The following is a 22822-nucleotide window of genomic DNA, read 5'->3' as shown; positions in this document are numbered from 1 at the left end:
CTAAACCTCTTTCTTACTCTCCTTCCCATCCCTGCCCATATCCGTAAATGGCAGCTTCATATATCCTTGAGCCAGAAATGTGGCAGTCATTCTCCATTCCAAGCTTCTCATCCTCATCCTTTGTATTCGATTCACCCGACGTCCTCTAGCTCCACCCCATCTCCACTGCCATCTCCCTGGTCTGGGCCATTGAATGTTGCACCTGTACTTTGCAATATCCCACCGTCCTCTGCGTCCACAAAAGCCCAGGTCATATTCCCTAGGAGAGATGGAACAACAGGATCTGGGAGAAATAGAAAGAGAACAAAACCCAGTATGGGCACATGTGATGGGAGCTGGACAACTTGCTCCTGGCCCACAGGGGCCACACTCAAAGCTGCGCATCTACACTCCAGGGAGAAGCCTGAGAATTCAAGAGAGATGAAGGCACTGAGTCAGAAAGAAGACACGGTCCTGACAGCCTGGACTCACCCAGGAAGGACAGCAGCCTGTATCCAGAGTGGGGTGCCCAGGACCACTCCTCTCTGGCACCCAGAACAGAAAGGATCTACTCAGAGCAGGCGCTGGCCAGGAAGCTGGTAACCCATGAGCCAACCCTTTTTGGAATCATGTTTCATTTTTACCCATAACACTTGCAGGGCAGGTCAGTAAGCAAACAACCTTGGCTCCCAGCCCCAGGTGCTTGCCCCATAGCCGAAGCTACCTGACTTCACCTTCCCAGTCCAAGCCTGACTTCAGGTTGGTGGGTTGGCCCTGACTCTCTGTCCTTCCTCCTTCCTGAGACCCAGAGCCTCCACTGCTCATGGATTCTAAGAGCTGCTGAGTTCAGGGACACAGCCCCTTACCTGAGGTCTCAGGTAAAGGGAGATTCCTTCAGTTAATAAACATTCACCAGTGCTGCCCACATGCCAGTCACCATTTTCAGCACTGGGGATACAGCCATGAATAAAGCACAATTCCTGTCCTCTCACAGAAGGGGAAACAGAAGTAAACTAGTGACTGGGGAAAAATAAAGCAGGGAAGGGAAGCTGTATAAGAAATGCTGGAGGAGGGTACATAGGGGAGGATGATCTGGTAAGGCTTCTCTGAAGGGTGACTGAAGGAAGTGAGGGAGCTGTGGGACTCTGAAAAAAGTGTTCAAGGCAGAGGGTGCAGCAAGTGCAAAGGCCCTAAGGTAGCAGCATGTCAGACAAAGAGATCCTTGGCTGGAGCACGGGAAGCAAGGGGTAGGAACCTGCCAATGCAGGGGACACAGGTTCAGTCCTTGCTCTGGGAAGATTCCACATGCTGTGAGGCAACTAAGCCTATGCAAAATAACTATTGAACCTGCACTCTAGAGCCCGTGAGCCGTGAGCCGTAACAAGAGAGGCCACCACAGTAAGAAGCCTATGTACTGCAACTAGAGAGTAGCCCCTGCTTGCTATAACTAGCAAAAGCTCATGTGAAGACCAAGCTCAGTCAATAAATACATAAATAAAAAAATTTTTTAAAGACCTATTTAAAAGAAAAAGGAGAAGCAAGGGGTACAGGGGCAGGCAGAGGTCAGGGAGGATCTGGGGCTAGAACACACAAGCTATTGGAGGGCTGTGGAGGGTGCAGAGTGGGAGTGGCAGGGTCTGCTGATGTTAAACGGGATCGCTCTGGCTGCTGAGTTAAGAATACATGATAGTGGGTAAGAGTGGAAGCAGGAGATTCTAGCAGGAGACTGTGATGATCCAGATGAAACTCAGCAGTGGTTTGAGCTGGGAGGTGGGAGAAATGGACAGATTCTGGACATGGTTTCACAGGGTGAGTTTGACAGGATTTGCTAATGGAGGTGAGACAGAGCTGTTTCAGGCCTAAGGATCTGGTTCCCAAGGTGGAAGGTGATGCTGTTGGTCATACCTGTAGGGCTTGGTCAGCACATACTGAGTTTGAGGTGCCCTAGTCTTTCAGGCAGAGGTGCCCATGAGGCATCAGAAGTTCAGGAGTAAGGTCCTAGCTGGAGATTCAGATTTAGTGTCCTTGGTGCAGGGACGAACTTTAGCCAAGGAGGTGGACAACACTGACCAGGGAGACCACTCAAGGCCACAGGAAACCAGTCCGACTGACCAGGTGCATGAGTCACCAGGACACCCAGACTGCCGACTGACTCACCTTTCCTCTCTGCCTGTCCCGGTCTCATATACCCTCCAGGCCTAGCCCATCTCCTCCAGGAAGCCCTCTCTGGCTACTCTGGGCCCAGGGGTCCCTGCCTGCTCTGAGCATCTGAACACTGGCGGTCCACACCTCAGCAGCAGGCCTTCTGCTACCCCTGAGCCAGCCTCCTTGAGAGCAGGATCACGGTTGACCCTCTTGGCTCTGGCTATCTTAAGCACTTGTAAGTTCTGTGACAACCCCAAACTTTCAAGTCCACATTTGCAAACTCTCCTGGAGGGTGACAGCAGCCCCCAAAGAACCGTAAATATTGAGGGGTTACCAGAAGTGAGGGTGGGAAGTAGAGTGGGGGCCCAGATAGGACAGCGGGGCTGTGGGAGAAAATGACCTGATGGGTGGCATTACATAGCCCTATTCCCCCTACCAAAGTGCTGAAATTAGATGTGACAAGTGGAGAGAGTGAGGGTGATGTTCTTCAAAGTCGACAGAGTGAGATTATCCTGGAGGGGATCAAAACGATGGACACAAAAATGAAAAAATACTCTGACACCCATTTGTTAGCACCATGAACTGTGCTGGTCTTTACACGGGGCAGCACAGGATCCCCCAACAACCCACAAAGTATGTACCTATCCCCTTTTACAGATGGGAGGCAGAGCTGGAGAGGTGAGGGGACTGTCCCAGTGGAACAGGTTAGTGGGAGAGCCACTCTGGGGCAGGGATGCCGGACCTGGCAAGACAGGGAGATTCTGAACAGAGCGGGTGGGACTAAGTGATGACCTGGATGGAATGGTGGGGGTGGGTTAGAGTGGGGACCCCTGGCCAGACCGCAGGAAGAGGAGAAGAGGACACAGACGTGGCCTTCACCCCTCAGCTGAAGGTAGACCGTGTGGCAGAGACTCTGGGGGGCGGCTGGAGCTGCGAACTAACTGGGCTGGGGAGAGGCTCCTGCCAGCTGCCCTTTCGGGGCTCAGACTTCCAGGGGAACCAGGGCAGCAGGGAGCTGCCTCGGGGAATCAGATCTCCAGTCTGGGGACTGCTGCCTCTCAAGGCAGAAGCAAACCCCTTTGTTCACACCAGCTGACATTCAGCCGCCCCTGGGGCCCCACAGATGGTCCTTGAAGCTGCGGGGAGAAGGCTGTGACTGATCCACCAATCCTGGGTTGAAGTCTTACGTGGCCTTTGGGGGATCCGATGATGTGAGAACACAGAGACACACGGGGGCGCTCTAACCAAGTAGCAGAAGAGGAAACCCGCCAGTCCCCAGGTGGAAAGAGTGTTTCGAAAACCCGCTGGTCTAGTGTTTCTCAATGGAGCAGTTACGGGAACTCTGGGCAAGATATTTCTCCCCTTTGGGGACATGTCCTTGCCATTGCAGGATGCTTGCCATCCCTGACCCCCCTCCCTATTGCTGTGACAACACAAGTCCCCAAGTTCAGTTTTCAAACACCCCTTCTCCTGGGAGACCCTGCTGGTCAATGCCAAAGGATGCCCACCAGTGGCCTCAGGAGCTGGGCACTGTCTCCTCTCCCAATGCTCCAGAGGAACCTGGCACCTCCCACTTTGACCTTGTGAGTTGGGCACCTGCAAGTGCTGGAGGGTTGTAGGCCCCAGTGACATTCCATGTTCCTGGGGACATGGGTTCCTGGGGACCCTCCTCTCTGGGAGGCAGGTTTTCCTCCACGCCGTTATCCCTCAGGACTGAGTAGGAAGAGGGCTGCGTTGATTACACTGGGGACACAGACACAGGACCCTGAGACAGACACCACAGGACCTGCGTGCAGACACCCACATCCCAGGGAGCACACATGTGGTCACACAGAACACAGCTCGCACGACACTTCCACAGAGCAGGCCTGGAACCAGGCACCCTGCTGGGAGCCCCGAGAGCCCCACAGCTGAGAGTTCTGAGATGTTTCAGTCATTAGGTTTACAAACACAAAGCACCAAAGGTGAAAAACCAGGGGTGTTACTCTAAATGTTTACCAACTGATAAGTCCTGGACCTGGCCAGTCCGAGAAGAGACCCAGAGACTGGTATGTACAGCTGATGAGTGCAGTGCACCATCAGCCCTGTAAACAGCTCAGCCGGCAGAGCCCATGGGACACCCAGACCTGTCACCATGGCTGCTTGGGCAGGACAGAGGTGACTTCTGCAGAACATGCACCAAGGTAGACGGCAGTCCGCATAGGACCCGGGAGGGTCACTATCAACCCCAACGTAGGGTCTAGGAACCCAGCCAGCATCTGAGGCAAGAGGGGCTGGGGGAAGACCCAGATGGTTCCAGTTCCCAGCATACACCTAGTGTCCCCCACACCCCACCAAGGAGCCAATGTTCCTTAACAGAGGTGGCCAGCAAGTCCCACAAAGATGGCACTTCCTGGAAGGGGGGAAGCCCAGGGCTCCTGTGGGCACAGCCTTGCCCGATGAGATGCTCACCACCTCTGAACATAGACCACCGTTCCGAACACAGAACACAGGCACCACCCTCAGCCTGCAGGCAGGCACGAGCGCTTACTGCATGGAGAGCAGACACTGCAAACCAAACATAATTCTTACCCTCCTTCGAAGATTTTGATCCTCGCCGGCTCCCCTCTCTTGGAGGCAGGAGCGTCCTCCTCTGGCTTCCCTCTCTTCTCCTCTTCTTTCTCCACTCTAGCTATCTCTTTCTGTCCTTCCGGGGAAACCAGCGAAGGGAGGCGAACCTGGTCCACCGCAGGAACGACAAAATCACGGCTGGTTAACACATTGTCATGGAATGATGCCCACGCTTCACCGTGGCTCACTTCATCCTCCCTCTACCCAATGACGAGATGCTACTAGCCCCACTTTACAGAAGAAGGGAAACAAATCCCCAGAGGTGAAGGCAGAACCGGGACTCTGCCCAGGCCTTTCTCAGGGGCAGACCAGGCCTTCCCACGAGAGCTGTGTTTGCTCTCTTTTTTCACACTAGTCTAGGGGCTTCTGGGGACAGATCCTCATCTTAGTCCCCTGGGTCATGCCAACCTCAGAGAAGGCGTGTGAGGAATGCTGCATACAGAAACAAAGACTTCACCTTTGAAGATTAACTGGCCCAATTCTCCTTTATACATCAGAAAGTCAAGGCCACAGAGCAAGTCAAGGGCATTTTTAGGAGCAGAAAGCAGATCTCCTGAAGGCCCTAACCCCACCCACCACTGCTGTCAGAGCTGGACACAGAGAGCTGTGCTGTCTACTAATGGGCACGTGTCTGGAGGGCGAGCATTTTAGCGAACCTATTCTCTTCATGAGCTATAGGCCTTGACGTTAAGAGCTGGCTGGATAACCTGTCCCTTAGATCCTCCGATGGTGGCAGGGGTGAGTGCGCCTTTAATAGGGAGCAGTGATGCTGGGCTGGGAGCTGGGGGCTGGGGGCTGGGGCTGGCAGTGATATTCTCATCCTACTTCATGCCATTTCATTAAGGTCAGGAGTAACTGCCCTGTTTATAGCCAGTAGGAGCAGCAACTGTGTCTCCTGGTGCTGGGACAACCTACGGACAGAAGTCCCTGCTTCAGCCACCATACCTGCTCCTACAAGGGGCTGAACAGAAAAGTAGCTGATTGGGAATCAAGGATTCTGAGTTCTAGCATCATGCAGGCCACTGCATGCTGAGCCAACCTTGGGTGGATTACTTCACCTCTCTGAGGCTTAGAGTCAAGATTAGATCATTTTAGAGATTCATTCCAGGGTCAGCTTCAATGATTCAGTGATTCCTGACAATCTCTTTAGAATTGGAGATGGGGAGTGGAAACCAAGTGAGGGTATGGTCTGCTGTTTTGGCAGAAGATATCTGATTTTATGCAATACTCATGGGTTTTCAGGCAATGGCACCCCACTCCAGTACTCTTGCCTGGAGAATCCCATGGACAGAGGAGCCTGGTAGGCTACAGTCCATGGGGTCACTAAGAGTCGGACATGACTGAGCGACTTCACTTCCACTTTTCCCTTTCATGCACTGGAGAAGGAAATGGCAACCCACTCCAGTATTCTTGCCTGGAGAATCCCAGGGACGGCGGAGCCTGGTGGGCTGCTGTCTATGGGGTCGCATAGAGTCGGACACAACTGAAGCGACTTAGCAGCAGCAGCAGCAGCATGGGTTTTCAGAGCATGCTGTTTTTACTTCGACCTCAGCCTGCCATCTGGGCCATCCACGGAATGACCAAGAGGCCTCTCTCAGGTTGATGGATGCCTTCTGTCTTACAACCAGCTGTGATGTCAGATCCAAGCTGGAGGAGGCTGGTATTGGTGGCATCAGACACTACCAGGAAACATGGTTGGAACTGAGCAGGGGACCAGGGATCCACTTTAAGTTTTAAAGTTAATAATGTGAGTAACTATAGATAGTGATTATCAAGTGCCAATGTGCCAATCACTGTTGTAAACACATCTTGCATATTTTAACTCATTTAATTATCTCTGCATTCCTATGAGCTAAGTATTTTCTATCTTACAGCTTATTATCTCTGTCTTACTGATGAGGAAACCAAGGCACAGAGAGGTTAAGTAACTGACCCAAAGTCAATTAGTAAGTGAGATTGGGGAACTCAAATTTGGGCAATCTGGCACTGAAGGCTTTGTTCTAAATCTGTATTAACTTGCAATAGTGCATGCAGTTGTCAAAATTATCTCCAAGGAGAAAAAAGGCAGGAGAAACTTGGGGAACGAAATGTGGCTGCAACATGAACTATTGTATAAGTTTGGGTTTTTCCATGGCTTAAACATGAAAAAAAAAATATATGTGACCAAACGCAAACCTGATTGAGTGGCCTAGACCTGCATAAAGATGGTTAGGAAGAGCTTTGTAATGCTGATATCGCCCAAAGGGCCTTTTCAGAGCTACTAACAGTGAATGGAAGCTATGGGATGACAAATGTCAGGTCAGTATAATAGGGAACTTTCTTAAAGCAGTGTCCAAAGATGAGTTGGGTTGTACTAAGGGATGGTGAGCATGCCATCACTGGAGATATGCAAGCAGAGACCAGAGAGAGGGATGATTGTAGAAAGGCATCAAGCAGTGGGCTATGCAGTTACAGTAATGTACCAGACTGGTGAGCTTCTGGTAGGAAACATGCTAAATTTAAGTGTTTAAGTGAAAGTCTTCAGTCATGTCTGACTCTTTGTGACCCCATGGACTATACAGTCTATGTAATTCTCCAGGCCAGAATACTCAAGTGGGCTCCCATGCCCTTCTCCAGGAGATCTTCCCAACCCAGGGATCGAACCCAGGTCTCCTGCATTGCAGGCGGATTCTTTACCAGCTGATCCAAGTGAACCAAATGAGATATTCCCAGGAAAAAGTTGCAGCTCATTTAAGGAAAGCAGCATTTTAAACAAATGGTTGTCAAACCCAGTTAAGCCAAATTAATTCCTTGTTTTTCTTAAACCACCTTTCAGTGTTCAGTCATTAAAATAGAGGAGCCATTCAGATCATCCAAAAGGACTTTAGGATGAGATCTAGTTTTGAATCCAGGCCAATTACTATGTCTGGGACCTGGTGCAAGTTGCCTGACTTCTTTATGCTTTGGTCTCTTTATCCATCAAATAATGATATAGAACTTTATCAATGTGGTTGTGAGGAAGAAAGTCATGTTGGGCATAGTACTTGGTATATAGTAGCTGCACAATAAGTTCTAAGTATGAATATAATTACCACAGCATCTTGGGAGTAGCCACAGCCAGTAAGAGGCACTGGAGAGAAAATCAGTCATGATGTTTATAGCAAAAGTGGAAACCTCATTTAAGGATGTCTGTAGACTGACAAGGATATTTAGAGAATGAATTTGGGAAACAGTTTGGTGAAGAATATCCAGGTGAGCTAGGGAGAAATTCAATGCACAAGCATCACTCAATAAAAGAGGAGGATGCAAATACAGAAGTTAATGAACATAGTTTGTTCATTTATCTATAATCAGGATTTAGTTTAGGGGGATTTATTTGGTCAAAGGATCTGTTCTAAAGACTTACTAATGAAGATCTTTAAATTTGCAGTCACTTTTACAGTCTTCTTTCCTCGAATAATTGAAAGAAGAAAATAGGCTCTTTGGAGTCAGACAGGTCTGGGTTCAAATTCTGGGTTTGCCAAATACTTGCCATGTGACCTGGACCTCTCTCACCTTATGACTCTCAGTTCCCTCATCTACAAAATGGAAATGGTACTGCTACCTCACAGGCGGCGGCGAACATCAACTGGATTCAAGTGCCCAGAACAATGCCTGGCACGGTGAGGCTACTCAACCAATAAGACCAACTGTTATTCCACACATATCAAGTCAGCATAGCACATCATGACTTGAATTCTTACGCTGGCCTTGTCACTGAGGTGTTACCAGTCTGAAGCAAACTTGGAATTATCAAATATCAATCCTCCTGAACTTACAGAGATCAAGATTTTATGCCTCCTAACGGAGCCTCAAGTCAGAAGCAATGGAGGAGAAAACATGAGCATAGCCAGTGTTGTGCACTACCTCCAGCACAGATGAGTCAAGCTGTGGAATTGTCACCTACTGGTAAAGAGGGATACTACAGGTAAGCTCTATTTGCTCTTCTACTCACATAAAAGAAAAAAAGAATATTTCAGGAGTCTTTTTTGTCAAACTCTAGACTCTCTGAGAAAATCTCAAGTGGAACCAGAGAACAGAAATAGTAGATGCGGAGAATAAGAAAAAGCAGGAAAGACTAACACCATAAGGAAGAAATATATGTTGGAGGGGCATAAAATTCTCAAACTGTTGCAGGCATTCCCATCAGCAAGGTTTTCCAACTCAGTCTTTTGGATGAGATTGTTTCTTTGATATTTCAATAGAAGCTAATGGGAAAGTGGGCCACTTTAAAGTTCACTTTATTGAGATGCATCTAGTCCAATGATATGAGGGACACTGACAAAGAAATCCAATAAATAAGGTGACCAGTCACAGCTGATAGAGAGGAAATCTGCCCACTCAGTTGGCTCTCATTTTGCAAATGGACCTTGAGGAGAATGTGGCTTTAAAAGCTCAGCAAAGGTTTTTGCAATCAGTGGGTAGAAGAAAAACAAGACTGAACTCACCTCTGTCATGCGGGGCTTGCGGGAGCTTGATGGCACAAGCCTTCCTGTCTCAGGATGTGGAGCTGTGGCCATGGTGTATGTCTCTTTGCTCACCTTCTGCTTAGACCTCAGGAGGGACAAAGCAGCTTTAGTGGAAACCCCTGGAAGGTTGGGGTTGTACAAACTTATGCACCAACCAGCGTAAACAGAGGACCTCCTATCTGCATGCTGGATGTGATTTGGCTTAATGTAGTTTAAATAGCACCAACTGACATTAGTGGTTGTGTGGAGGCTGGGGAACTGCAGTACCTTCTTTGAGTCCGTACCTTCTTGCAACTTGGCTGGTCTGGGGGATGTTTCTGACAGAGGCTGTGAGCTGGGAGGTGCCAGTGGAGGGAGGTCAGCTTGTTCCTTGGAATCTTCTTTCTTCACACTTGATGGGAGTAATCCTCTTTGGTGAGGTTTACCAGATGGTTGGGCATATTCCTTCAAAGCCTCTGAACCTGAGGCTGTCACATGGGGCAATGAGGGCTGTGGAAGGGGAGGAACTTCCTTTGGGTCAGATGGATCTGAGGACAGGCTGGGGAGTGTTTCTAGTTCCCTCCTGCCCTGGCCCTGGCTGCCCAAGCGGGACTTCTCTGATCTCTTGCTATCCTCGGTGCTGCTAAGCACCACGCTGCATGGTTTCACAAGTTCAAATTTTTCATCTGCCTTAGAAGCCTCCTCTTCCTTCACTCTTTTTTGCTGCTGGGTTTCCATGGTAAGTTCAAGGCTGCCAGCTGGTGAAAGGACACGTTTGCTTCCTCCCACTGTTGATGAACTCCCCTCCAGGCTCAAGACACTTTCTGATGCTAGGGAAGTGCCTTTTCTTTCAGGTAATGTCACAGGCACTCTCAGGAATGGAGTCAGGAAACCTCTGCTCTGTTCTTCACTTACTCCAGCCAGTCTGGGCCCGACCTCATACACATCTGCCCCACACACAGACGTCCCCTTGCATGAGGGTTCCTCGAACTTGGGAAGAGCCACAGTTGCTGAGCTGCCTTGGGACTGGGTAACCAGGATCTGGGAGAGACTGGTATACATGGCACTCCCATAGGACGGCATGTTGGTCTGGATGCGGACGGGCACAACTAGAGACACCATGGTGTCTGGACAGGCAGGCAGGGCCAGCGGAAGGGCTGATGTGGGTGCTGAGCAGCTGGATGGGGGAGCCACAGTAGGCAGCTGGATGTCACTGCTGTATTCTGTGCTGGGGGAGAGGCCAGGGGTTCCTGTTGCCAGCGTGGCCAGGCTAGTTTTGATCTGGGGCACGTGGCTTTCCACTTCACCAGGGAGCTGAAGGGTGAACTGGGATTGCAGAGGCAGGAAAAACCCAGAAGAAAGTGCTGAGGAGGCAGGGTAAGGCATGGGGAGAAATGAAGGGGGTTGCCGGAACGGGATGTTGGCTGGGTGAGGCATGAGCTGGGGGAGGTGGAGCTGGCCCGGGTGTAGAACAGTAGGTTGAAGAGGAAGTGGGGGGGCTTGAAATAAGGAGGGAGGAAGGGGGGGCATGGAGTATGGTGTGGAGAGCAGGCTGGACATGGCCTGGGTGGGGAAGAACTCTGAAGACTGTCCTGGCTCATGCTGTAGGAGGTGCTGGAAGGAGAAAAGGGAGACAGGCGGGGGCAGGTAGGGTTTCTCCTGCAACGGGAGCTGAGCAATGGGGTGGGGGAACACCTGCAGTGCTTCTGTGTAGGGCGGAGTGGCCCCCAGCGCTGGTCTGTCCTGCACCTGGCTCTTGCCTCCCGGGTGCCCGCTGTGCGAGGTGGCTGCAGAGGAAACTGGGGGCAATGCGCCTTTGGCCAAAGATTTACTGGATGAGGGTTTCGGTTCCTCACTCTCCTGTCTTCCCTTGGGGGTGGCCTCTGGCTCGGTTTCAGGAGGCCTGCTCAGAGAAGCTTGTCTCACCAAAAAGCATTTTCTTCTCTCTGGTGGGGCTGCTGAGGCCACTGGAGCTGCTGGAGTTGTTGCCGAAGGGCCTGTCAAGGACAAGCTGCCATAGTCGAAGGATTTGCTGCGTGTCTCGGTCATATGGGTGGAGTGGGAGACGTTGGGGCTCTGTTCTGAGGCTGACCTCCGCATCTCACGGGCATGCGGGTGGTGGCTGGGGACGGTCAGCATGTGGGTGCCCAAGGGTTTGGAGCGTGTGTCTGATGAGGGCCCAGCGGCTTCAGGTTTTCCATGGTCATCTCTCTCGAAGGAGGCAGAGCGGCTGGACCCGCTCAGTGAGACACTGCTCTCCTGGCTCGGGCTGCGAGACAGAGGCACGGAGGACTCAAAGCTGGACTCCCCCGATGACTGGGCCATCTCTGCCAGGCGCAGTCTCTTCTTCTTGGGTGGCAGCTTCTCAGCTGGGAGCTGGGCAAGCGTCTGGCTGCGCTGGGGCCACTGGAACTCCTCTGTCTTCTCCGGCTCCTTAGGGGGAGGCTCCGGCTCTGTGTCTGGCCGGTCGGGCTCCTCAGTCACCAGGATTTCGGGAACCTGAATGTTGGGCTGGCGGACCAACCTGGGCTGCAGGGAGTGGGCCGAGCGTCCATGCGGGGCGGGCGGGGGTGATGAGAAGGGGGCCACAGACTTGTCTTCCCCTTCCAAACCGCTAGGCTGCTCCAGAGAGTCAGATTTCTCAAAGGAGCTGGTGTGCTGGATGACAGAAATTTCTTTGGACGTGGTTCTCCTCTCCTTCCCTGATTCTGAACTGGACCCTGGCTTTGGAGTCCTTGGCTGGAAGCCTGCGGATCCCTCCAGGGAGGGTACTGACTTACTCAGCTCTGCTGGTGACTTGCTGGACTCCATGGGAAGGTTCCGCACAGCCTCTGAAGGCCCAGGGCTGCCGAATTGACTCTTTGTGGACTCAAAGCCGGGCGGCTCCTCCTCATCCCCGAGGCTCTTCTCTTTCCTCCTTTTCCTCAGTGGGGTGAGTTCCAAGGTGGTCCCCAGTTTGTAATGCATCATCTTGGACCAGGGCTCATGCTCGGCCTGGCTCTTTTCGGCCTCCGGAGACGCATGAGCACCCACGGTGACTGGCTTTGCCATCTGAAGCTCTGAGCAGTAGTACTTTTTATGGGCCTCATAGTTGTCCCTTTTCTTGTACCGAGCACCACATATGTTACATTCATAGATCACCCCTTTCGTTTTCAAACCCTTCTTGGTCTTTTTGGTGAGGTCGCTTTCCTTGGGTTCCGGTTCATCTGTGGGCTTGGAGGCTGTGTCTTTGCTGCTGGGCCCTGCCTCCTCAGAACTGTACTCTCCGCCCAAAGGTAGTTCGATGGCCGGCTGGCGCTTGAGCATCCGGGGGTGGGAGGTAAACAGTTGACTGCTGCGGCTCGGGGCTTCCGAGTCGGCGACGTGGTCGTCGAAGGAGTAGCTGCCTCGGAAGGTGTGGTGGGGGGTACTGAGGGTGCAGGTGGCAGAAGGCATTGAGTGGCTTCTCAGCAGAGGCACAGGGGGGGTGGTGCTGGGCGGGTGCTGGAGGCTCAGCAGTGATTGTTCGGGCTTTGCCTTCTCGCTGTGGGAGGACAGTGGCTCTCGGTAGAGGCTGGATTTGGGTGACTCCATGCTGCTCCGCCGCGACAGCGAGCTCCTCCTGGGCTTCACACTGTCTATCTCGCTGGTGTCCACCACAGCCTCATTGATGGTGATGAGTTTGGTGATATGCTCAATCACCTGTGTCCGGGGCACGGAAAGAGGCACCAGGCTGGGCTTGTCTTCGGTGGACAGGGGCAGGAGGGGCTGGGTGGAGGTGGCCGTCAGCATGGCAGTCCGCTGCCCGATCCTCCCGCACTTGCCAAAGATGATCTCGGCATAGGACCTGGCATTGGTGTTTGGGGGGCTGACCTGCTGTTCAGCGCTCTCAGAACGTGAGAAATACCCAGATTCAGTGCTGCCTTTGCTGCCCGGGCTCAGGAACGCCTGCTCATCGATCACCTTCTTCCTCTCACTCAAGCGGAGGGCCAGCTTCTGCTTTATCGTGTGGGTGTCTTCAGGTTTATGACTCAGGGGGTGTTCGGATGAGGGTTCCGCAAAGGGAGCAGGGTCCTCAAGCGATGGGGCTGAGCTGGACTGGGACAAGGAACAGCGTTCGTGGCTGGAACCCTGGCTCCCAGAGCTGTACAAACTGCTGGACAGGAGTGGGTGCTTGGGCCTCGGGGAGAGCTCTGTGGGGTGCGTGGATGTGGTGCCCGTCTCTTCTTCCGAATCTGTGCTTTCTCCCTCGGTGGGCTCCTCAAACTCTTCCCCAGGGATCCTCTCCATCTCCAGCCCTGGGGGATACATCTCGCCACCCATTCCCGAGGCCAGGCCGGCTTTGATGCGGTGGGCATGGGACTTCCTGTGCTTGTAGAGGTTACTCTTGGTCTTGAAGGAGAAGCCACAGGGGCCGCAGGGGTAGGGCCTCTCGCCTGTGTGTGAGCGGATGTGTTTCTGGAGCACACTGGGCTTGGCACAGGGGCGGCTGCAGTATTGGCATATATACTTGCCGGGCTTCTGTGGTTTCCTCTCCTTCTTGTGTGCCTCTTCCGTGGGCTTCAAGGAGACCTGGGAGGGACGGGGCACAAAGACTTTGGGGATGCCAGGCAGGTCCTCAGGAGGAATGATGGAAGCATGGGAAGGAAGGAGCTGGCTTTGAGAATGGAGCCCAGGGGTTACAAAAGAGCCTGAAGGTCCAGGTCTCATGGGGTCGACCAGCTGCCATGTGGACCCCTCTAGGAGATGCTCGGGTTTGCCGGGCGACATGAATGCTGGTGTCAGAGGGTGCTGCGGAAGCTGGGAGATGTGGACCGAGGCTTCGATGGAGGACCTCTTGGGGGGCTTCTGTGGCTGGCCTGTTTTCTCCTGAGAGCCTTCCCTAAGAACCGATGAGGAGCCCGGGAAGGGCTGCGGGGCTAGTAGCTCTTGGAGGGGGCCCTCTTGAGTGGCGGCTGTGCTGCTGCCAGGGTACGGGGTGCTGGATGAGACACTGGTCTGGATGGCCTCTCCTTTGGTCAGCCGCTTCCGGGGACTTCCCTCAGCCTTCTTGGTGCCCTTGACACTTTGTTCAGGATCCATGACCTCCACAGGACTTCAGATGCTATTCAGGGAGGGTCGGAGCAGGCCGCATTTATGAATAATCCAAACGTCCCAAGGAGGCGTCTGGCTTGGGTAACATTGGTCAAGAGCTACGGAAGTCAAACCCAAGGTGGTTTGGGGAGTTTCTAAAATTTTTTTCCAAGTGTCACTGGCTGTAAGTGGACTCAGGGCAGGTCATCAGGGCCCAGACTATTCACATTGGTGAGGCATGGCCCTCTACTTCACAGACAGAAAATGCACCAGCACTTTCTGCCTGAATGTCTGTCGTGGAAACGTCATGAAGGATGTCAGAGTCGCCATCATATTGTTTCAGTTGGCAGTGGCAAGTGGCCCCCCACAAGTCCCCCGTGTGCTATGCGATCCGTGGACAGCTAGAAACGGCTGTGTGCATGGTCCAGGCATCCCTGGTCCCGGCACGAGAGAAGCCACGCTGGATGTCTCGGGCAGCTCCGTCCCGCCTCTTCTGCCCTTTCGTCCGGTGTTGGAGATGAACGGTCGCAGAGGGGAATTCACGCTCTTCTACTTGACCAGAGCACACACACAGAAATACACACACAAAGAGAAGAGAAGAGAGAGTTACTGCAACTCATCCACAGCTCATGCAGCTCCGGTGAGACCTGGTGTGATCCCTAAAGGTTAACCAGGGAGACGCAACCCAAACCCACAGCCCCGGACCCTGTGCACCAAAGCACTCTTGGCACCTCCTCTGCCCACATTTCCAGAGGTGCCAGTGACTCTGAATGTCCACTGTGGTTCTGAGGACTGTGGCTCTGTGGGGCGTCAGGAGCAGAGCAGACTCTGGGAACCATGCGGCACTTAGGGATGACAGGCTTGGATTCCAGTCTCTGCTCAGAGAGCAACTCTGAGTAGGTTTCAGCTCCCTAAGCCTCAGTTGCATCACCTATGAAATGAAATAATATCTATGAAATAATAGCAATTCCTGGCTCAACTCCATCTCAAGCTGCAGTACATCCAACATGAAAATGGACATGGATGCCACTGGATGAATGCCGGCTGGTCCCGTGGCCAGTGCAAGAGTTGGGGCTGGTCGGTTATCTGGAGATGAGCTTTCTATGAGAGGGACTGTTCTCAGGTTAGTATTTCTCTCTCTGGCCCTGGGTTCTGAAGGTATCCAGGCTTGTGGCTTTGCAAACCATTGCTAACTCACTTCCCAAGCCTGGCGTTTAATGAAAAAGCTAAAACCACCATCCCTGCAGTGGTTCACAGTCTAACACAGGGTGACCACCAGAGCCACTAAGCAATAGCTGGAAGGTCATTCTGGAAGCTTCCTCCGCTTTCCAGCCTTTCTTTGTCCAGTCAGTGGCCCAGGGATACCCTAGAAGTGGCTCAGAACAGAGGTCCTTGTCAAACTGAGGCAAAGCTGGTCAGAGTGAAGCCTGAAATATGTCTGCCCTGCCAGGGTCAGCTGAAAGTTGGGCAGCCAAGGCTTCCTGGGCTCTGAGGGCATTGTAGGGCCCTTTTCCCCAAGAGTACAGACAGAATTTCAAAGCTACAAGTCACTGTGAACTTTGTCCCGCCAGCCATCTTATTTTCCAGTGGATGAAACTAAGGACTGCAGGGGGAGGGTGGCCTGTTAAGGTCCTATGTTCTTAAAAGGTAGGGCTTGAACTTGAATCCAGGCTCCCTACTGCCAGATTTTGTTCCCCAGCCACCTCGCAGGTGTCCATATCCTGGGTGAAGGTCTGGGAGAGTGACCGGTGTCTCTATAGCCTTCTTCCCTCTCCTGTAGGCGTGCTCTGCCCCTGGCATACTGACCACAGGCACCCTTCTTGACCTCACCTTTATTTTCACTGGGTGTTTGCTGATGCTGTCTTGAAAAGTTCCCACTTTCTACTTTCATAGAATACTCTGAAAGACTCAAATAATTGTCGCTCAAATGGCAGGACCTCAGACATAGTGACATGCCATGGAAGGGCAAGGAGTTCAACAACTAGCTACAAAGTACATTCTATAAATGTATTCCTTTTTTGTTTCCTTTTCATCTTGGTTCTATAAAAACTTCAATATCACTATAATAAAATTTTATAAATATTTTTAAGAGAATGACAAGCTATAAATCCAGATAAAAAAAAATCTGTAAATAAGAATGACAAATCAGAACAAAGGAAAGTGTAAATAATGCAGGAGGTCAGGACTGGTGAGATGGAAAGAGCACTGATAGAACAATCACGAGGGCTTACAGTGCTTCTACAGTTCAGCTATACACTGATGCCTGAGATTCTTGGCAGCCAAAGAATAAAGGGAGATATGGTCCACTGTAGAGTCATTATAACCAGAGAAGAAGAAAATATGTAAGTTCCTTGCAGGAGGCAAAGCATTACTTGAAAAGAACTTTTTCATGTGGTACTTCAGACAGGGGCAGCGAATGATGCATGAGATCACCTATGTCTTTAAATAACATCCCTCCAGCAAATGCTATGACCAACCTAGACAGTATATTAAAAAGCAGAGACATTACTTTGCCAACAAAGGTCATCTAGTCAAAGCTATGGTTTTTCCAGTAGTCATGTATGGATGTGAGAGTTGGACCATAAAGAAAGCTGAGCATCAAAGAATTGATGCTTTTGAACTGTGGTGTTGGAGAAGACTCTTGAGAGCCCCCTGGACTACAAGGGAACCCAACCAGTGAATTCTAAAGGTAATCAGTCCTGAATATTCATTGGAAGGACTGATGCTGAAGCTGAAACTCCAATACTGATGTGAAGAACTGACTCATTGGAAAAGACCTTGATGCTGGGAAAGATTGAAGGCAAAAGGAGAAGGGGACAACAGAGGATGAGATGGTTGGATGGATCACTGACTTGATGGACATGAGTTTGAGCAAGCTCCTTGAGTTGGTGATGGGCAGGGAAGCCTGGCATGCTGTAGTCCATGGGGTCGCAAAGAGTCAGACACGACAGCAACTGACCTGAACTGAACTGAAGTGAGCAAATGCAGTGATTGAGTTTCTTCAATAGCCTCATTAAAGGCTATTCTTTGAGCAATCAAAAGCCTCCTCTGACCTAGGCAGGGAGCATCCTCCCAAAGCAGGATGAATGTGGGAAAGGCAGGGAAACTTCATTTCATCATATTACTGTCAATAGGGTGGCCATATAAGATGTCATCCAAACTAGGGCACTTTGGAGAGTGAAAGGGGTACAACTAATCATTATGGAGGAGCAACAGGAATAAACCAGTTCATCTCAGGCAAACCAAAATGAATGATTACCCTTTCGATCAATATTTACCTTGTGATCCAAACCAGACACAAGCGCCGTCTCTGGGAGTCTGGCATAAACTTTGATCTCTGCTATGAGGACTGAACTGACATCATGGTCTCCTATGGGTCCTTAAAGACTGGGCACTAGTCGCATCCCCTCACTTGACAAATGAGGAGACTGAGGCCTAGAGAAATAAGGTGATTTTCCCTAAAGACTGCAGAGTGATGGTGGCCAAGGCAGACCACCCTGTGCCACGTATTTGCTGGCCAGAGTTCATCCCCACCTCCGTGAATAACTGGGCACCATAGCCTATGGTTCTGTGGCACATCAGGCACCATAGTCTATGGCTCCCTGTTCTGTGAGGGCACCAGCTTGGCCCCAAGGGAGGTGACTGTATCCCTGGCGAGGAGTGACTGCAGTGACCAGAGGCTTAACAGTTAAGGGGGCCTTTCAACTTATGTCCTAACCTCACTGTGGCTGCTGGATGGGAGAAACGGAGAGAAGACTGAGGTTGGGGAGTCCATCCTGGTGGCATTACCCCAGGCCTTGCTTATCCAAGCTAATGTGGGCAGAAGCGCCAAGTCATGGAAAAGTCAGATGAGGCAGATGGCACCTGCAGTGTAGACAGAGAACTGTGCTCTGGGCTGGTCTGTGACTCCTGGGCTTGGCTGTACCTGTACGAGGGGAGGAGGCCCCTGGGTGCTGTGGATGGATAATATAGCATTGACTCTGCTTACTATGTCTATTGACCCTCTCATGCAAGGATCTCAATGTACCCCCAAAATGCTAGCTAGTGGTGAGCTTCGCTTCTTCCATTGGATGGATGGGCCCCTCTGCATGACTGAGTAGGGAATTATCAGTCTGAGTGACAGTCAGTTGGCCAAGGAGGACCCTACATTGTCGAGTCCTATGTTTCTCCCTTCACTGAGCCACAGGGGTAGGTGGGGAAGCGCCCAGAGGCTGGGGCTTGGAGCAATTCCCAGGCCAGGCAGGAGGGTGGGGTAGATGAGGGAGACAGTCAGGTGACTGCTGTGTCATTAGGTGACTCACTGGGCCAGCACCACCTGCCTGGGGTCAGTACCCAGGCTGCACCTGTGAGCAGGGCCCGGCACTCTTCTGGAGAGGGCCCTCCTGCTGGCAGCCTCTGGGGCAGGAGCAGGCAGGACACATCAGCACCATTGGCCACCTAGATCATGGAGTCAGGGAGGCCTGAGAGCTGAAAGGCCCACCCCTTCATTCTGCACAGAGGGCACCTGAGCTACAGGAGACAATGACCAGCTCAGGCAACACAGGTTCCTTGGACTCCTGGGTCAGCGCTCTCTGCTGCTTTATTCCACATCTCATGACACATCAGAGGTCCTTAATACAAGAGGCAGTGGGAGGGGGCAGCTGGGACTGGGTTCAGAACTGGGGAAAACCTACAAGAACCAAGAAGGCTTCAGCCTTGGAATGGGTTACAATTCACACTGGCATCAACATTCTTTTACTTAACTCTTTAACCCCTTTAGAAAGACCATTTCCAATCTCTGTGACCAAATGATGCTAAGAAATGGCTCTTTTCTACACTCTGTGCTTCTGAAGGTATGTGTAAAATTTTAATATTAGCTAGAAGTAACAAAAGGAAAAGTTGCCTCTGGTGAGGCAACAGGTGAGCATACCTGTAAAAATCACCAGTGACATGAGGTTAGCAGTAGGGGGCTTTCCTTACAGGGCCCAGAAGCTGGGCCAACAGGAGTCTGAGCCTCAGGCCCGGGAAGGATGGATGTCCTCTGCTGATGGTGGCAGAATGGACCTGGGGTCCACTTTGCCTGCTACTAAGCTCACAGCCCTCAGAGCTCTGGCTTAGAAACCAGCTTGGTACCATAAGAAGAACCTGAGTTTTAAGAGCCAGCTGACTAACATATCAGACAACTTGACTCTCACTTCTGGAAGCTTCCATAGGTCTAGCTCGTAGGATATCCCAGCACAGAAGAGAGCAGGGTGCTAGGGCTGGAGCCACAAATGCCTCAGGGGAGGGGGATGAGGCCTGAAGCTCTGCAACAAACTGGACACCTCTTCTGGATCCAAGGCGTGGGGACAACAAGGCCGTTGCCCAGAGTAGACCCCCACAGAAGGAAGATAGGAGGTGGGCTCTATCAGGTGGTCAGTTTCACTAGTCCTGGCAGGAGGCCAGCCTGAGTCTGCATGAGCTCCAGACTAGGGAGCTTGAATCACCAGCCAAGATGTATGAGACTCAGGCAAGACAGGAACAGGGGCCTGGTATTCAGAGGGCTATTAGGTCAATCCGTCCCAGACATGGGCATAAAGTTCTTATAATTTAGTTACACATGCCCATGGATGCATGCACCCCAATATGCCAAAATCTGGTAAAAATTTTACTGACTGTAAGTAATAAAACACATTGATGTTAAAAATACCAGGAAAGTAAACCTTTTGTTTATTTTCAGAAGCTGAAACCCAGCACAGAAGGCCACAGCCTAGATGGGAGGCAAGTAGTGTTTTCATTTAAGAACCCAACATGAAACCAGTGGCCCTTCTGAGAATCTGTGTATATGACACTCTGTCTGTGTGTGTACAAGATGGGGCAGAATTCTTACGCAGCAAACAAAAGTGAAAGTGGCCAGGGGCTCAGATGGTGGCAAGAGAGGGTAAATGTGAAGATGTGGGTCTGGAGCCTAACAGGAGAGGTTGTCAGAGAGCCAGTGAAGGAAGTCTGGACAGAGAGTGACCAAAGCCACTGGTGGGGCACTGGCTGGTAATGGGGAACAGGGCAGAGCCTGACAATGTCTCCCACTAGCCACTCCCCTTTTTGTTTTAGCAACTGAAGCCCCCGAGCATCAGCTGAATCTCTTGTCACCCACCTAGGTTGCATCTACCAGCATCCTTTGCAGCTAGTTCTAGTCAACAGCTATAGCTGGCAGGTCATGGCCAGAAAGAACAGTGTCTGCCTTCCACATCTTCATTTGCTCAGGAAGGAACCTGGAGGCAGTAGTGGAGGTGAACCTGACTGTATTTCATAAGGCTACAGCTTCCATAGTGATTCCTCTAATGGATCTGGGCAAAGTAAGTTGAAAACCTTCTGGAAAGGATTCACCATTCTAGATGCCATTAAGAACACGTGTGGTTCATAAGAAGTGGTAAAAATATCAATAGGAGTTTGGAAGAAGTTAATTCCAGTCCTCGCGGATGGCTTAGACTTTATGGAGAAAGTAACAGCAGATATGGTAGAAATAGCAAGAGAACTGGAATTAAAAGTGGAGTCTGAAGATGTGACTGAATTGCTGCAATCTCATGATAAAACTTTAACAGATGAGGAGTTGCTTCCTAGGGATGAGCAAAGAAAGTAGTTTCTTGAGATGAAATCTGCTTTTGGTGAAGATTTTGTGAAGACTGCTGAAACAACAATAAAAATTTAGAATATTACATAAACTTAGCTGATAAAGCAGCAGCAGGGTTTGAGGGGACTGACTCCAATTTTGAAATAAGCTCTGTTGAGGGTAAATTCCTTTCAAAGCGCACTGCATGTTACAGAGAAATTGTTTGTGAAAGGAAGTAGTAAATTAATGCGGCAAACTGCATTGCTATCTTACTTTAATAAACTGCCACAGCCACCCTATCCTTCAGCAACCACTACCCTGATCAGTTGGCAGCCACTAACGTCGAGGCGAGACTCTCCACCAGCAAAAGATTATGAATCACTCACTGGAGGCTCAGAAGAGGGTTGGCATTTTTTAGCAATGAAGTATATTTTAATCAAGTTATATACATGGATTTTTTTTGACATAATGCTGTTGCATACTTAGTAGATTACACTATGTGGTGGTTTAGTCACTAGGTCATGTCTGACTCTTGCGATCCCATGGACTATAGCCTGCCAGGCTCCTCTGTCCACGCAATTCTCCAGGAAAGAATACTGGAGTGGGTTACCATTTCCTTCTCCAGGGGATCTTCCCGATCCAGGAATCAAACCTGGGTCTCCTGCATTGCAGGCCGATTCTTTACTGACTGAGCTACAAGGGAAGCTACAGATTACACTGTAGTGTAAACATAACTTCTATATGCACTAAGAAACCAAAATATCTGTGACTCACTTTATTGGGGTGATCTGGAACCAACCCCACATCTTCAAGGTATTCCTCTAACTGGCACACAAATGATGCTCAAGAAATAGATGTTGAATCTAGAGGTCAAAGCAGGGTCTCCAAAGAAGTCAATATGATGCTGAGCCACCCAGCTAGTGATACAGCCTTTCTAATTTCCCCAGACAAAAAATACATTGGTTCCCAAGCTGGGCAGGGCAGTGGGGTTAAAAGCATAGGCAGGAGATACTGCCACAGATGGTGGCAGATTTCAAGGACCTGATAGTCTGGGACACTTATCAGATTGAACCTTTCATTCCAATCTAGGGCTCAAGCTAGACCTGAAGACACTCATGGATTAAGTCATTAAAATCTTGACATGCAGATTGGCTGGCCCATCCCCCTGCCTCTATGCTGCACTAGATGGTTCTCCTGCTGAGGCTGGAGATTCTGGAGCCTCCAGTGTACCTCGTGGTCACTGGTTTCCTGTGAAATGATGACAGATCAGTGAGGCCCAGGGCAGGGCAGCTCTCAAGGGGCCTGAACCTGGGCTTCCATCACAGTTAAAAGGATGGATTGCATGAGCACATCCTGTCTTCAGACTCAGAGCACTTTGTACCCATCATCTTCATTTGCTTCTGGGAGGAAACTGAGGCCCAGAGGAAAGACATGACCTGCTCATGGAGAGCCAGCTAGGAGGTGTTCGGGCCAAACTGGAGAAAATTCCTGAGCCCTCCAATTTTCTGTTTGGGGCCATGTACCTTGAATGGCAGGGATGGCCTGATGCTGATTAAGCTTCCCTGGGAGCTCCCCAGGGGCAGACAGATCTGGGCTGCAGGGAGGATGGCAATTAGGGCACCTGAAGAGAACCAGGGGGCAAAACACCAGGACTCCTCACCATGGCTGGCTTGCTTCCCAAGATACTCCCCACCTTTCTCAGGGCCTGTGAGTTCCCTCCAGCAAGGGCAGAGGAAGAGGCCTGGAGTCAGGATGCCTGCCACAGTACCCTGTTACTTGTAGAGGAAGCCCCTGACACAACTCTGCTGTGTGACCTTCAGCATTTTCTTGCTTTGTCCACCTGTGAGAGGTTGCCTGCACTCCTTGGCACCTGTCCCCTTCCATCTTCAAAGTCAGCAGTGGCTGGCTGCATCTTTTCACACTGAATAACACTGAATGCCCTGCCTCTCTTTCACCCATAAGGGCTCTTGTGATTAGGTTGGGCCCTGCCTAGATAATCTAT

General features: G+C 51.0%; 1 protein-coding gene across 1 annotated transcript in view; it reads right to left on the bottom strand.

Moving 5' to 3' along the window:
- Nucleotides 1–22822, bottom strand: part of HIVEP3 (HIVEP zinc finger 3) — a 410518-nt gene that overhangs the window by 42373 nt on the left and 345323 nt on the right. The window contains exons 4-5 of the mRNA XM_081492346.1: nt 9201–14801; nt 4696–4841 (exon numbers count right to left, since the gene is read on the bottom strand). Coding sequence (XP_081348472.1) covers nt 4696–4841; nt 9201–14261 — 5207 coding nt within the window. The 5' untranslated portion in view covers nt 14262–14801. The remainder of the gene's footprint in view (nt 1–4695; nt 4842–9200; nt 14802–22822) is intronic.

The sequence above is a fragment of the Giraffa tippelskirchi genome, chromosome 5 (genome assembly GCF_054371585.1).
Source record: "Giraffa tippelskirchi isolate mGirTip1 chromosome 5, T2T-mGirTip1v1.2.pri, whole genome shotgun sequence".
Classification (NCBI taxonomy): domain Eukaryota; kingdom Metazoa; phylum Chordata; class Mammalia; order Artiodactyla; family Giraffidae; genus Giraffa; species Giraffa tippelskirchi.
This window is presented reverse-complemented; position numbering and strand designations above follow the sequence as displayed.